The 16,044-nt window shown below is 40.5% G+C and overlaps 1 protein-coding gene and 1 pseudogene across 1 annotated transcript; both read left to right on the top strand.

Moving 5' to 3' along the window:
- Positions 1-79: 79 nt before the first annotated feature.
- Positions 80-14,851, top strand: LOC146368166 (tripartite motif-containing protein 16-like). Its single transcript, XM_084913673.1, has one exon. It carries the CDS (start codon positions 7,896-7,898, stop codon positions 9,573-9,575), a length of 1,680 nt encoding a protein of 559 aa, XP_084769799.1. The 5' UTR covers positions 80-7,895; the 3' UTR covers positions 9,576-14,851.
- Positions 11,204-14,851, top strand: LOC146368165 (tripartite motif-containing protein 16-like; annotated as a pseudogene).
- Positions 14,852-16,044: the final 1,193 nt, after the last annotated feature.

Genomic DNA, 16,044 nt, shown 5'->3' with positions numbered 1-16,044 from the left:
ATACCTTTTTATAAACCATCTCGAGGTCTATGCAGTTAAATCCTCTCAGACACATTTTGGGCCCTTATGGGGAAAGGAGGTCATTAGTTTAAATTGTGAATTTTTTTTAAATATTTTATGTTTTGATCACACTTTAACACTAATATTTATTGTCTTTTTATGCACATTAAATATCTTTATATATGCATACAGCTAAATTACAGTGTGTAATTAAAAGCATTTAATAAATACATATCTGCAAGTGCTAAAAGTAATCGCATTAGAGTTACCCAGACTTTGAAACAAGATTCAAAGTTGGGACTTAAAAGGTAATCTAAGTATAAAAATTCACTTTTTAAATTGTAGTTTAGGCCTAAATGTTAACTGAACACAGGTGTTATTGTAGCAAAGACTGTATTTTACCAGTGAGTTTGTATAGTGGGCAGGAAAACTTCCTATCACCTGCTGTTAGTATTATAACTGACAGGATTTAGTTGCTTCCAGGACAGGCTCCAGGATCCCAGGCTGGATATCTGGGAAGAAAAGGACGAATAGATTTGGTTGAAAAACCACTGCTGCTGCTACTCAGCTCATAACACATGAATCAAACTTCAGTGCTGAAACAATTCTTCCAACTACATTACCCACAATTCCATCAAATCAGTTGACAATCACAAGGGAACCAAATAATCTTTAATATGTAGTTTATTTTTAAAATTTGCATTTGAATTTAAACTGTACCAGCTTTACCTTTATGTTTCATGCATGTTATGAAATATATGTTATCACAACTTTCAGAAAGTATCAAAATTACTGTCTCAGCTTTAGACATGAAGATATTTAATCTGAAAACTGAGTGTATGTTTAATTTGTCACAGTAGGGGAAGCACAGGGAGAATTAATGATGGCTTCACTCATCTTAGAGGAGGTCCCGTATGTGTTCATGCTGATTCACAGTCACAGCTTTCTCTGACACTTAGGGCTTTTCTCATTTCTCTAATTAGGATCACTAGGATTCTCTAATTAGGATCATCATGAGGGAAATTGCAATTTCAAAAATGTATCTAATAGACAGAGAAAGAGTCTATCCTACATTTTTTATGTACTAAAGAGGCAACACAGCATGAATATACAAACCACAGTGTGAGGAGCACCTCTTAGTCTTGTGAGATTTTTTGTAAGATGATTGGTTGCATATTCAAACTTTCTGTCCCTCACCGTTAATGTGTGATAAATAAAAAGAACAAAAAACTCAAGTGCATGTTTAAATTTCATTAAAAGTAGGCCTAAATAAAACAGTTTTCATGAACACTATGTATTTATTTGACATCTGAGATCAGAAAATGTGACAGGCTGTAACAAAATGATAAACAGTCAGTGGAGCTGTGACAACAAAGTGAAGATGTTTTATTTTGTTGTCTTTTTTTTTTTATTCCTCTTTCCTTGTGCTGCTTCCTTGTTTCCTTCTCTCTGGTGGGAAAGACCCAAATTACAAGGAGAGGAACTGACGATATGCATGACAAAAATAATTGAGTGTAACTGAACCATCATTAATATATCAGTGATTTTCCTTCTGTGAGAACTGAAAGTGTTTGCTCTGGAAGAAGTGTGTCCTGGCAGCGCGAGCCACCAGCTGGAGGACTGAAAAGTGGTTCATCAAATAGACTGTTTCAATAGTTTCAAAAAATAGAAACACAAAAAACTAGAACAATGTCCACCCTGACTCTAATACATTTTATTTTGATTTTGTCGGTAATAGGGGTGGCAAAAACTATCGAAGTCCAAGACCCACAGACAAAACCAAGGTAAAACCAACCAACCAATTAGGTTACAACTCCATGAAAGCTGCAGAATCTAAACTCTTGGGACCAAACAGAGAAATGACAAACTGACTCTCTGCCAAAGGACAAACGGAAACTGACGCAATATATTACATACACAGCTAACGAGAGGGGAAAGGAAACACTTGGGAAACAAAAACATCTGAAATTAATCAAGAACAAAGAGACAAAGGAAGCTTGTCTTGTTGTGTCAAATGCAAGACACAAGAAACAACTGTGTATCAAATTAAAACAGGAACAACAAATGGGAGAGAGACAAATTCTTAACAAGAAACAAAAGTAGACTGAGGAGGCTATACTAAGCTGCACCCCAAACAAGTAAATACAAACCAGTGCTCAAAATGTAAAGAGAACCCAGGATACAAAAGTAACCAGAACTAAAGACAAAAAGTCCAAATGATAATCTAAAATACAAAACTCAAAGTACCATCAACTTTACAAAGCGAAATGTTGTCATGTTTGTATGTCTGAATAAGTTGAACAATTTCAGGATATATGAAGATGCATCTAAAATGCATTCCTGCTGGCTGCAGGGTGACTCAGGTGTCAGTTTCAAGCTTAAACCAAATAAAGCTGTATTAAACAGCTTTCGCCACTAGATGGTAGAAATTAACCAACACGACCTCAAAGTTGTGGCCACACAGCTCATCGCAGCTCCATAGTCAGAGGAGCACAGGATTTGCTTTAGACAGTTTTTCATTACTAATGAGAAAAACTAAATAGTGGAGCAGTGTTGGTTACATGTGTGGGCAGCAAAAAGAAACAACATTGAGCACCCCCAGACCTTTGCTCAGTTTAAGCTGCTTTCGCTTACAAGTTTTTGCTCAAACTGAAGAAAGCTTTTATCTTTTTAAGTTAGTTAGTTAGAGTCATCTCAAGGCATTTAATAAGTCTAATATCGCTATTAGAGGAACACTCCTCATGATTCAACAGTACCCTATGAGCAAGCACTTGGCAACAGTGGTGAGAAAACAGGAAGAAACCTGCAACATAACCAGGCCTGGGAAAGGTGAGGATAAAGAAGGTAAACACCTGGCAGGTTGTTTGGATGTGTCAAGTGTGTCTGGAAAATGCAACTCTTGAATTAGAGACCCATGGCAGCCTTTCCAAAAGAGCAGCAATATCAATATTTTAGATTTCACTGAAACCCATCAGGGTTTACAACAACACCTCAATCACCTCTGCCAGGCCCAGATAATTTGGGTGTGGGATTTTATTTTTCACTTATTTATTTTTTAAATATTTACAATCATTATTTAACTCTGCACCGGAAGTCTGTTGAGGGGAGTTACCAGTGGCGGTCCTAGCCTGTTTGGCGCCCTGGGCGAACATCCCCCCCACACACACATAAAGTTTTATGTGTGTGTGTGTGTGTGTGTGTGTGTGTGTGTGTGTGTGTGTGTGTGAATATTAAGGATTGTACATAAAACATAACAAACATAAAACTGTTGTCGGAACCATACTGAATTCCGCCAGAGAAACATACACACACATATGAAGAGAGAGAGTATGCATAGTATGCAAACAGCTACCAGACAGCCATCATAATTCGTCATACAATGAGAACAGGACAAGTCAACAATTGACAATGACTAATTAATATTAAAATCTGTAACATAATGTATTGTTTGGAGTTTAGTCTGTTACTGTTGCTATTTTTACAATTTCATCTTGGAGCAACTGTAACCCACATAATTTCCTTAGGGATTAATAAAGTATTCTGATTCTGATTGTTTCAGGATGACCTGCCATTATCCAATGACACATCTGCTTACCTGTATCTTTTGCTTGTTTCTCCTCCTCTACTTGTATCTTTTTATGTAAACTGAGCACCTGATGGCTTTGAACTTTTCTTGTCTATCTTGGTTTTAATTTTGCACTCCAGCACGAACACCCGTTCCCCAACCCGAGAATCACCACAACATAACCTAATAGACCTACACCATAGTTAACAGATTCACTTTGTCTAAGGTTTATTTCTGAGATTTCGCATCATGAGTACATAATGGGCTTGGATTTACAACATTATGAATGAAATGTGCTCTATCTGGAAGCAGCCGCCCCCCTGCCCTTTCGACGGGTTGTGTGTGAGACTTTAAATCATCAAACTATAAAATTTAAATTTTAAATTGCTATTGATCCCTTTATCCCGTGTCCTAAAGTGTATATTTATTTTCTTACTCGTCTTATATTTATTGTTTGTTTACTTGCACTGCTGTAACTGGAGCCTCGTCATCTCGTCTCTCTATATACTGGACTGTATGTAGCGGAGATGACAATAAAGTTTACTTTGACTTCAGCAGCAAGCAGGCGCACCGAGGGCTCTCGCGCTCACAGAATTTTGAAAAAACATCGGTGCAAATTATAAGTCTGTATCATAATGTCTGGTGTTTTCGTGTTTGTTGGTTTGTTTTTATTTTGTTTTATTTTGCGAGTTGGTTATTAGATGCTGCTCCAGCCAGAGAATCCCCCGCCGCCCCGCCCTCTCCTTCCTGTGCCGCAAGCAGCAGGCGCACCTCGCAAACGGAGGGCGCCCTTACTCCCAGCAAATGGGCGATAGAAAACCGATCGGTGCCTACGACATTCCCAGTATGCGCTGGCATGACGTCGGGGCAGCATGAGTACGAGCTTTTTTTACTTTTTTATTTTTGCCGATGCCCGTGATGCCGCCCCGGGCAACAGCCCGTGTCGCCCGTATCAAAAACCGCTACTGGGAGTGACTATATTTCTTTAACATGCCCCATACATGTGTTTTTATAATATACAAACTCAGCAATGTACACCATTTAGTTAGAAGTGGAAATGCATTATCACTGCTTAAGAGGACGTTGTAGTGGCAAAGTTGAAAAGACAAAGACCAGTCAAAACAAATCAAGGACCTTATTTCTAAACGAGGGGCTAGCATGGACATGGTTTGGTTCAGGGGCGATTCTAGGATCAGAGCTTTGGGGTGTTGAGCACCCAGAGAGCTGCCCAGCCAGCCAAGATACACTTTACTCGTCACAATGAGACTTCTTCCCTGTCTCTGTCAGTCTCTGCATCCTCCCTGTCCTCGTCGTCTGTTGTCTTCGTCTCCGTTATCAGTCATCATAATTTTTCCATCTCTGTGCAAGTCTGCAAATTTCTTTATTAAATCATAAGATTCTTAAATTCATCAAGTCTCTCTGTGCCTGGGTCCTCATCACAAAACATGACATCACTGTTTTGTTTGTTTTTAACACAATTTAATCCCCACATTTGTGAAAGAAAAGCAAAACACTTTTGTCTGTAACAAAACCATCAAATCTGATAAAGGTTATTTAAATGCTGCAAAAGAAGAATGGATTGGAATAAAAAAAAACAACATATCATAACCTTAATTACTGGGGGAGAATAATGAGTGATGCTCATAGTAAGTAAAAAGTAAACTGAGTGCATTTTTTGGACAGAGATTCACTTTTAATATGCATGTATAATATAATACAGATACATAAAAAACACTCCCAAAACAGAATAAATTATTACAAATAAATTATTACAAAATATAAAAAAATATATATAAAAATGGAGGCAACTTTGCCTGTGGTAGAATGTATACCATGCATGAAAAAATCTTTACTGCAGATACTAATTTGACCAATTTAATAATACTAATTTTGCGTTAGATTCATAAGATTTATGAGTTTCATGCTTTCATAGTGGTACTTAGGAGAGCTTGACATTTTTATCAGGTGGTACACACTGTAAAAAGTTTGAGAAACACTGATAAGTGTATGTGTGCTTTTGGAAAACATTTAAAGCTGCTGTACAGAATCTTTGAAACAAGCTTAAAACATTTTTAGAATATAAACAGAGCATCTGCTTCTCTTTACAGCTCCTCACGTACGTACTGCGGCAGTCATACAGACAACTGGACGGTCCAAAAGTTGGCCTACCTATTACTGGCTGAGGTTTTAGTAGACTTGTGGCTGAACCACATAAAAATATATAATTAATTTTAATCTCCCCAATCAATAATAACGTGAAGTTGGAATGTTGTTAAAGAGGGTCAAAAATGTTTCAACCCAGTTTGTTTTGCAGATTCTGTATAGCAGCTTTAATATAGGAAGGACACAACTTCCAGATTGTGTGAGTAAAATTTGTTTTTTTTTTTCTTTGTCAGTTTAACAGTTTCTGTTTTGCCTGTCACTGTTCCCTGTCTGTTTTCTTACCTGGTTCTTCCTGGTTCTTACTTTCTCCTCACGTTCCCTCTTTCCTCTCTCCCTCTTCGGACTGACAATCATATACAAATAGATTGTATTCAATTAGATGAAAAATTACATTAATATGAAAAAAATTCTATTAAGATCACTAACAAAAAGTCCTCTCTCAGTGTACTTTCAACCAAAAGGCAAATAACCAAACCGCATGTATATCTAATAAAAGATAAATATTGAAACACTGATCCAACATTATTCTTGATTAACGGATCATTTGATTTTACACTTTTACCTGAATGTGGCTCCTTTTTTTGAAAAAACTTCCTTATATCCATTATGAACCTGGCTGCCTCTCTGTACACACACACACACACACACACACACACACACACACACACACACACACACACAACAGAAGTTATAAGGTTAATGGGCATCCAGTCAGTTAGCTAGTTAGTATCCATTTCAAACAGGACAGTGGTAACAACAATAGGCTACGGAGAACTTTAAGTTTTAGATTTTAAATAGGCTGTATACATTTCAATGGGAGCAACAGGAAGGTGAAATTTTGATGATTTTACTACAGAGCAGGACGGATTGTAGGGTAGCAAACATCGTCGGAAAACACGTTTTCAACAATGCAGGTTACCTGTTGTAATGTTTTTCAGCTAAAAAGAAACATGGTCTGACTCCTACCTAACTATATAAAGAGTAACTTAAGGTTAAATGCAGCTAATATGTCCTGTTTTAAGTCAGGCACTTAGACCTCCGCTCCGCTGCATCTCAGCCACCATCGCTCTAGCAGCAAGGGCGCTAGAGCCAGAGTAGGGGAGAGGCGAGCTGGAACAAACCATTTTGGGAGGGGGGGTATCTATACTTTTGTTGTTAAAATGTTACGTCTCAACCACGTACTGTATGCTTTTTATATTTTTAGTAGTGTGTCACACAAACAGCAAATATTGTCAAAAAAGTAAGAAATCTTTGGGGGTGCTTTGATTCATTTTGGGGGTGCTTCAGCACCCCCAAAATAACTGTAAATTCAGACATGTGAGGTTGTGCTGAAAAGAATGATACCAAACGAGGCAAAGTAATTAGTGTTTAAAGGTGAAATGTAGAGGGAAAATCAAAAGTAGTCAAAAACGGCCAATTATACCCTGGACCCCAGAGCATTAAACTTTTTTTAAAAGTAACGTGATAGTTACTTTTCCTAGTAATTAATTACTTTTAGAATCTTGTAACTCAATTACTAACTCAGTTGCTTTTTTGAAGAAGTAATTATAAACTATAATTAATTAATTTTTCAAAGTAACTTGCCCAACACTGGTCATGGCAGAAGCTTATATTTCTGTCCTGACATCGTTTAAACAGTAATCTCTTTACTACAATATAAGCTAACGTTTACACCGTAACTTTAAGCTAGCACCATAAAGACTGTAAAACACGTAATAATATCTACAAATGCATCTTAAAGCTGTTATATCAGCACTCGCTGTATTACTAAGACAACCACATTAACATTACTGACACTCGCTGACCTTATCAACGCTGTCCATTATAATCGTCTTACCCGTAAACACTGCTGTATCCACCGGAATCCAGCGAGAGTGGGTCTTCCTACCCTCAACGAGTAGGTGTAGAAGGCTGATTTCCGCTAATAACGAATGGACTGATAACACGCGAAGTGGGTCCACTACATAACACCTCCGCTCTGTTCACGTTTCCGTGTTCCCTCCCCCTTCAGAGCTGCAGTTTGAAGATGGGTGTAGCCAACATGTGGTGACGTGTAGGAGCTGACAGGTCCCATTCGCTACAGAAACATGTTATTTAGATCAGAGCTCAGAGTAGTTTCATTTATAAGGAAGTGAAAGTAACAAAGCCACTGACACTGAGAGGAGAAATGGTGCAGAAAGGAGTTCAGCTGGACCGAGAAACCTTTGCTTGTTCGATCTGTTTGGATCTTCTGAAGGATCCGGTGGCTATTCCCTGTGGACACAGCTACTGCATGAACTGTATTAAAAGCTTCTGGGATGAAGAGCAAAAGAAGAAAACCTACAGCTGCCCTCAGTGCAGACAGACTTTCACACCGAGGCCTGTCCTGGTGAAAAACACCATGTTAGCAATTCTAGTTGAGCAGCTGAAGAAGACTGGACTCCAAGCTGCTCCTGCTGATCACTGCTATGCTGGACCTGAAGATGTGGCCTGTGATGTCTGCACTGGAAGAAGAATGAAAGCCTTCAAGTCCTGCCTTGTTTGTGTGATCTCTTACTGTGAACAACATGTTAGGCTTCATTATGAATGTCCTGCCTTTGAAAAACACAAGCTGGTGGAGCCCTCCAAGAAGCTCCAGGAGAACATCTGCTCTCGTCATGATGAGGTGATGAAGATGTTCTGCCGTACTGATCAGCAGAGTATCTGTTATCTCTGCTCTGTGGATGAACATAAAGGCCACGACACAGTCTCAGCTGCAGCAGAAAGGACTGAGAGGCAGAGAGAGCTGGAGGTGAGTCGACAAAACATCCAGCAGAGAATCCAGGACAGAGAGAAAGATGTGAAGCTGCTTCAACAGGAGGTGGAGGCCATCAATCAGTCTGCTGATCAAACAGTGGAGCACAGTGAGAAGATCTTCACTGAGCTGATCCATCTCATCCAGAAAAGAAGCTCTGATGTGAAGCAGCAGATCAGATCCCAGCAGGAAACTGAAGTGAGTCGAGTCAAAGAGCTTCAGGAGAAGCTGGAGCAGGAGATCACTGAGCTGAAGAGGAAAGATGCTGAGCTGAAGCAGCTCTCACACACAGATGATCACATCAAGTTTCTACACAACTACCCCTCACTATCAGCACTCAGTGAGTCTACAGACTCATCCAGCATCAATATCCGTCCTCTGAGCTACTTTGAGGATGTGACAGCAGCTGTGTCAGCGGTCAGAGATAAACTACAGGACATTCTGAGAGAGGAATGGACAAACATCTCACTGACAGTCACTGAAGTGGATGTTTTACTGTCAGATCCACCAGCAGAGCCAAAGACCAGAGCTGGATTCTTAAAATATTCATGTGAAATCACACTGGATCCAAACACAGCACAAAAACAGCTGTTATTAACAAGAGGGAACAGAAAAGCAGAATTTATGAGTCAAAAACAGTCTTATTTGGATCATCCAGACAGGTTTTCTTTTTATTGTCAGGTCCTGAGTAGAGAGAGTCTGACTGGGCGTTGTTACTGGGAGGTGGAGTGGAAAGGAAAAGGAGTTATTGTAGCAGTCACATACAAGAATATCAGCAGAGCAGAGGGTGGGAATGAAGGTATTTTTGGGCGTAATAACAAATCTTGGGCAATAAAATGTTCCAACAACAGTTATACATTTTGGTACAACAACAATGAAATACCCATGTCAGGTCCTCGTTCCTCCAGAGTAGGAGTGTACCTGGATCACAGAGCAGGTATTTTGTCCTTATACAGCGTCTCTGAAACCATGACTCTCCTCCACAGAGTCCAGACCACATTCGCTCAGCCGCTCTATGCTGGACTTTGGCTTTACTCTGTTGGAACAAGTTCTGAGTTCATTAAACTGAAATAGAGTAAAGTCTTTCAAATTGTTATGGGTTTAAATCTGTATTTCATTTCATTCCAAATTCATGTTGTCTCTCTGATTGATTTGGCATTTTGCACTGTGCTGAAATCAGCTGTCAGTCAAACATTATGGGTGGTGCCTTGACAACTTCTTGCTGGTCTCTTGAGTTTTTCCAGTTTTTTAGGTTGAGCTCTTTCCCAAGTCTATTTAGCCATGGATGTTTTCATTGCTCATGATGATTATTCATTTACAAAATTATTTATCCACTTGAAAATTTAAACTTCTCCTTGCTTTAAAGGTTTGGTGAATATTTTATTTTTTGATGCATTTGTATGTTTGTTTCTCTTCCACTTCATGGGTGTTAGTGTTTGAAATTATTTTACCTTTCTTAACTAAAAACTTTTGCTTTAAGATCAAAAGTGGAGATTTTCATTTGATTGCATTTTAATTTCAAGATTTATTTTGTGCTCCTTGTCACTAAAAGCAATTCGTCTGTGAAGGTTCTCAGTCATCCAGGTCATCGTAGTCTAAGGAGCTTGGAAAGAAAAGCATCTGGACTTCTTTAAGTTGCTTGAAAAGTAATTCATTACACAGGATTAAAGGCTATTGGAAAGCAATGATATAAAGTTTGTGTTCAAATAAATACATTTAAATATTTCAGTCTTGGGAACATTTTTGTGTTTTGACAGTTTTCAATAAAGATTAAACTTCAGAATGGGTTGGTACTTCTGTACTTTTATACTTTTGTAATTTAGCTTCACAGTGTTGTAAAGACAGAATCCAGATGAGAAAACGTCAACTTCTTTTATCTGAAGTGTAAACACTAACATCTTAAAGAAAAAATTATAAAATTATTTGGTTGCAGTGTGTGTAGAATTTACTCTTTTCGACCTTTGCCCATTTTATGACTAGCTTTTTGTGCAAAGATTATCCAATTCACCATTTGGTTTCAACAGAAAGATGTCATTTTCTAAATTCGTGAATATTTTTATTTTTTTAGCTTTGCTAAAGTACACAACTAAAGTACAGAGCACTAGTGGACAATTTTGTAGAGTGCTCTGAGAGAAATCATCTACTTCTGAATGTGGATAAGATCAGAGAGACAGGATCAATTTCAGAAGGATGAGGACGGCTAAAAGATCTGTCTATCCTGATACAGGATGTTGATGTGGTGCACTGTGGAACCTTGCTGCCTTGTTTGGGTCTTTTTGTCACAGAGAAAAGTCACTGCAAAACAATGCAAAGCTGTAACGAGTGATCACCTTTAACCTGGGCTGAAACACTTCTCCAGTGTGTCCTGTGTCTGCCCGGGGCCTTCTTCCAGTGGGACATGCCCTGATAACCTCACCCAGGAGGAGCCCAGGAGGCATACTTGTCAGATGCCCGCACCACGTCAACTGGCTCCTTTCGATGTGAAGGAGCAGCGGCTCTACTCTGAGCCCCGCCCGGATGGTTGAACTTCTCACTCTATGTCTAAGGGAGAGGCTAGTTACCCTTTGGAGGAAGCTCATATCTGCCGCATGTATCTGGGATCTCATTCTTTTGGTCACTACCCACAGCTCGTGACCATAGGTGAGGGTAGGGACCGGTAAATTGAGAGCTTTGCTTTTACACTCAGCTCTCTCTTCACCACAATGGTCCGGTACAGCATCTGCATCACTGCAGCCGCAGCACCAATGCGTCAGTGGATCTCCCGTTCCCTTCTCTCGTCACTTGTGAACAAGACCCAGAGATACTTAAACTCCTCCACTTGGGGCAGGAACTTGTCCCTGACTTGGAGCGGGCACCCCACTCTTTTCTGGCTGAGGACCATGGCTTCAGATTTGGAGGTGCTAATTCTCATTCCCACCACTTCACACTTGGCTGTGAACTGTTCCAGTGCGAGCTGGAGGCCATCACCTGATGAAGCCAACAGAACTACATCATCTGCGAAAAGCAGAGAAGAGATTCTGAGACCACCCAGGTGAAGGCCTTCCACCACTTGGCTACGCCTAAAAATTCTATCCAGAGGTAGCGCCCCTGATCTCCACGCAACATTGTAGAGGCATGTCAACCTACACAGCCCCAAAACATCCAGAGCCTTCAGGTAGTCAGGGCAGATCTCATCCACCCCAGGGGCTCTGCCACTAAGGAATTGTTTAACTGCCTCAGTGACCTTGCCCCAGAGATTGGCGGGTCCTCCCCCCTCATCCCCAGACTCTGCTTCCTCCATGGAAGACGTGCCAGTGGGATTAAGGAGGTCCTCGAAGAATTCCTTCCACCAACCAACAAATTCTTCAGTCAAAGCCAGCAGCGCTCCACCTGCACTGTACACAGTGCAGCTGGAGCACAGCCTTCCCCTCCCGTGTCGCCTGACAGTTTGCCAGAATCTCTTCGAGGCAGTCTGAAAGTCTTTTTCCATGGCCTCTCTGAACTCCTCCCACACTTGAGTTTTTGCTTCAGCCACTGCCTGAGCCATGTTTCACATGGCCTGTCGGTACCTCAGCTCCCTCCAAAGTCCCACAGACTAACCAAGCCCTATAGCAGTGGTCCCCAACCTTTCTTGCGCCACGGACCGGTTTAATATCAGACAATATTTTCATGGACCAGCCTTTAAGGTGTCGCAGATAAATACAAAAAAAAAAAAATGATAGGACCAAAACAAAAACTGTGGTATTTTGTAAATATAATAATAAACACAAATTCACTGTGAAATTGTGTAACTTTATTAGCAGCGTCCTCCTGAAATGCGGCAACAACATTGAGAGTAACATCCTCCTCTCTGCCCTTTAATGCTCTCTGGTCGCTATGGTAACGCGTAAATGTTTCTTTCAAAATAAGACACACAACTACAACACGGGAAAAGACCCAGAGAAATCGAGTTAACGATAAAAACCCTGAAAACCATGAATTTCACACCCGAGCCTTAACTCTTGCAGCCCGTTACCAAACGACTCATCGACCAGTACCAGTCCGTGGCCTGCTGGTTGGGGACACCTGCCCTATAGGACTCCTTCAGCCTGGTGGCTCCCTTCACCTCTGGTATCCATCATTTGGTTCGGGGTTTACCATCACGACAGGCACCAACCATTGTGCGGCCGCAGCTCAGTGCAGCGGCTTCAGCAATGGAGGTGCTGAATATGGTTCATTCAGACTCAATGTCCCCAATCTCCCTCTGAATGGTGCTGAAGCTCTGCCGGAGGTGTGCGTTGAAGATCTCACAGACTGGGGCCTCTGCCAGACGTCCCCAGTGCAACCTTACAGGCACGCCAGACCTGTCCAGCATCCTTCCCCGCTACCTGATCCACGGTGACATTCAATGCCCCTTTTTCGGGCTGTGCTCAGCCAGGCTGTGTGGACTAAGGCCTGGCCACCAGATGCTCACCCTCGGACACCCTCCCCGGGCCTGTCTCCAGGGCGGGGCCCCGATAAACCTATCCCAGGCAGGGTGAACTGTTCCTTTGGCGTTCTTCTCATGGGACTTCTGAATTGCTCTTTGTCTGGTCCCTCACCCAGGACCAATTTGCCACGGGAGACCCTACCAGGGGGCAGAAGCCCTTGGACAACATAGCCCCTGGGATTCCTGGGACACACAAACCCCTCCACCACAATAAGGTAGCGATTCGCGGAGGGGGGAAAAATTCTAGCACTCGGTATTTTCCTCCTCCTTTCTTTTGTCTCTGCAAGTTATGATCTGTTTTTCAATCTTGAATATTTCCAATTTTTATATTCTCAGTTTTGCACGTCCCAGTGGATTCTACAAGAGAGTGTGTTTGTATGGCTGTGAGAAGAGATTCTGTTCTGGAAACACTGAAGATTGTAAAGTCTGGATGCATGGAACAAAATTCCACAATCACTATAATTAAAATCGCTTAACCTTCACAAGGGAATTCTGCATTTTAGGCCCGCCAGATTACATTATGACATAAATGTAATCCAATCAAATACAGATAATATTATATTAGATCCTATATTATGTTTTATTAATATATGTATATATGCAATATATGTATATATGTATTAATATATGTCTTAGAGTATATATTTGGCTTTATTTTATAGAAATTGTTTGGAAATGTCTTCTTTTTACAACAAAAAAAAAAACTTAAAAACAATCTGTGTCCTGACGATATTTTCTGTTCATCTGGATTATTTGAATTGTTCTAAAGAACAGAAAAAGTTATTTAGCACATTTAAATGACAAACTTGGAAGTGTGAGATTATTTAGAAAAAAAAGACTGAAGAGTCTTTTTAATTGTGAAACAATCTTTGATGTAGTACGAATCAAGCTGATAACTCTCCAAAGACCAGAGCTGAATTCTTAAAATAGTCATGTGAAATCACACTGGATCCAAACACAGCAAACACATGGCTGCTAATATCAGAGGAGAACAGTAAAGCAACACAAATGGGCCACCCACAGTCTTATTTTAATCCTCCAGAGAGATTTACTGAATGGTGTCAGGTCCTGAGTAGAGAGAGTCTCACTGGACGTTGTTACTGGGAGGTGGAGTGAAGAGGGAGAGTTTATGTAGCAGTCGCATACAAGAAAATCAGCAGAGTAGGGACTGGGAATGAATGCTGGCTTGGGCGTAATGATAAATCTTGGCCATTAGATTGTAACAACAACAGTTATACATTTTTGTACAACAACATTGAAACTCCTATCTCAGGTCCTCGTTCCTCCAGAGTAGGAGTGTACCTGGATCACAGAGCAGGTATTTTGTCCTTCTACAGCGTCTCTGAAACCATGACTCTCCTCCACAGAGTCCAGACCACATTCACTCAGCCGCTCTATGCTGGACTGAGGCATCACTTTCCTGGAGTATCTGCTGAGTTCATCACACAGAAATAGACTGAAGTTCTTCATATTGTCGTGGGTTCAAATCTGAATTTTACTTGGAGATCTTTCCTGTGACTTTTTAGCCATGCCGGCTATCACTGCTCATAATCATTTTTATTTACAAAAAGTATTTCTCTATATAAAAATCTAAACTTATCTGTCCTTTAAATGTTTGTTGAAAATATTTGTTTTGATGTATTTGTGTTTTGTTTTTTCTCTTCCACTTCATGGGCCTTGTTCTCCTCACTTTGTACATTTGTTGTTGTTTTTTTTAAAATCTATAATTACATTTACATTTTTCTGTTTAGCAAGACAAGTATTTTGTTATTTTCACAATATGCTATCAGAGGTGTTAAAAAAAAAAATTGTAATTATCATGATTATAATCAATGAGCAGATAATTCGTTAAATGTTGTCAAATGTTGGAACAATTCTTCTTATAAATAAAACTTTGAACACTTTTTTTCCTCACTCACTCTCACTCAAATCTGACAAAAAAATGTTAAGCTAACCTGAGAAAATAACTGAAGTTTTCGTTCTCCTCCTTTAGGTTTTCTCCTGAAACACCACAGGTTCAGAGCTCAATGTTAGAGCAGATTCAACTTTCTTCACTAAAACATCTTTACATTACAAAGAAATTAGTTTTGTTTTACTATCTAATTAAAGACATTTTTGATGCATTAAACAATCACCAGTAAAGTTGCTCCACAGTTTCCAACTCTGAAGTGATCTGTGATATTCGTAAACTCAGAACTCTTCTTGTCACGGTCTGGCTGGCAGACCGTGGGGAGATGGGGAAATAGGACCCAAACGCCGGACTCTTCAGTGCAACAGTGTTTATTTACGAGGTGGTGCAGTAAACAACAATCAATCCCCAGTTTCCCAGACTCCCAGTGTCTTCTTCTCAAAAGTCCCCGTGTAGTGCTCTCTGCCCCAGTGTCCCTGCACTCCCCGTGCTCACTGCTCCTTCTCGTCCCACACTCCTCCTGAGGGGAAAACAATAGAGGCAGCTGTTACAACTTATCCCAGCAGGCATACACTCACACTCACACTTCACTTGACTTGACTTGACTTGACTTGACTTGACTTGACTTGACTTGCTTGAAGACTGACGTGTAGTCAAACGCAATAATCCCGCGTCGGTGGAAGCTCCATCGCTCATCTAAATAGCTCCCCCGACGAGCCCAGATGAGGAGCAGGTGTGCGGCCAGGACTTCGGGTGTGGCCAGCCCTCAAGTTAGGCCACGCCCCCAGGGCTGAAGGTGCCTGTAACTTGGCCACAGCAGAAAGGCAGTACATACACACACACACACATACACATCTCTGCCTACATACAGATGTGCCAAGGGGCAGTGCAGACAACACACCAAATAATAATAATAATAATAATAATAATAATAATAATAATAATAATAATAACAACAACAACAATAACAACAACAACAGTCATAGTCCCCACTGCCCACGGACCCCGAGTCCCCAGAGCCGGGTCCGTGACACTTCTCTCCCATCTTTCCATGGTCCTGAATGCAGCATCAGTGTTACAGGTTGTGACTCCTGTGAACAAACTGACACAGTGTGATATTACACATATTTAAATCTGTCTTTACTGATTATGTTGAAGCTGCTGAAGGCTCAGTATAATTTTGTCTT

This window comes from Perissodus microlepis, chromosome 18 (genome assembly GCF_051167445.1).
Source record: "Perissodus microlepis isolate ML-2025 ecotype Zambia chromosome 18, ASM5116744v1, whole genome shotgun sequence".
Taxonomy (NCBI): Eukaryota; Metazoa; Chordata; class Actinopteri; order Cichliformes; family Cichlidae; genus Perissodus; species Perissodus microlepis.
Note: the sequence above shows the minus strand (reverse complement) of the source record. Positions and strands in the feature narration are given on the sequence as shown.

Excerpts from the sequence above, each read along its gene's own strand:
- LOC146368166 (XM_084913673.1), top strand. The coding sequence starts at position 7,896 with ATGGTGCAGAAAGGAGTTCAGCTGGACCGAGAAACCTTTGCTTGTTCG.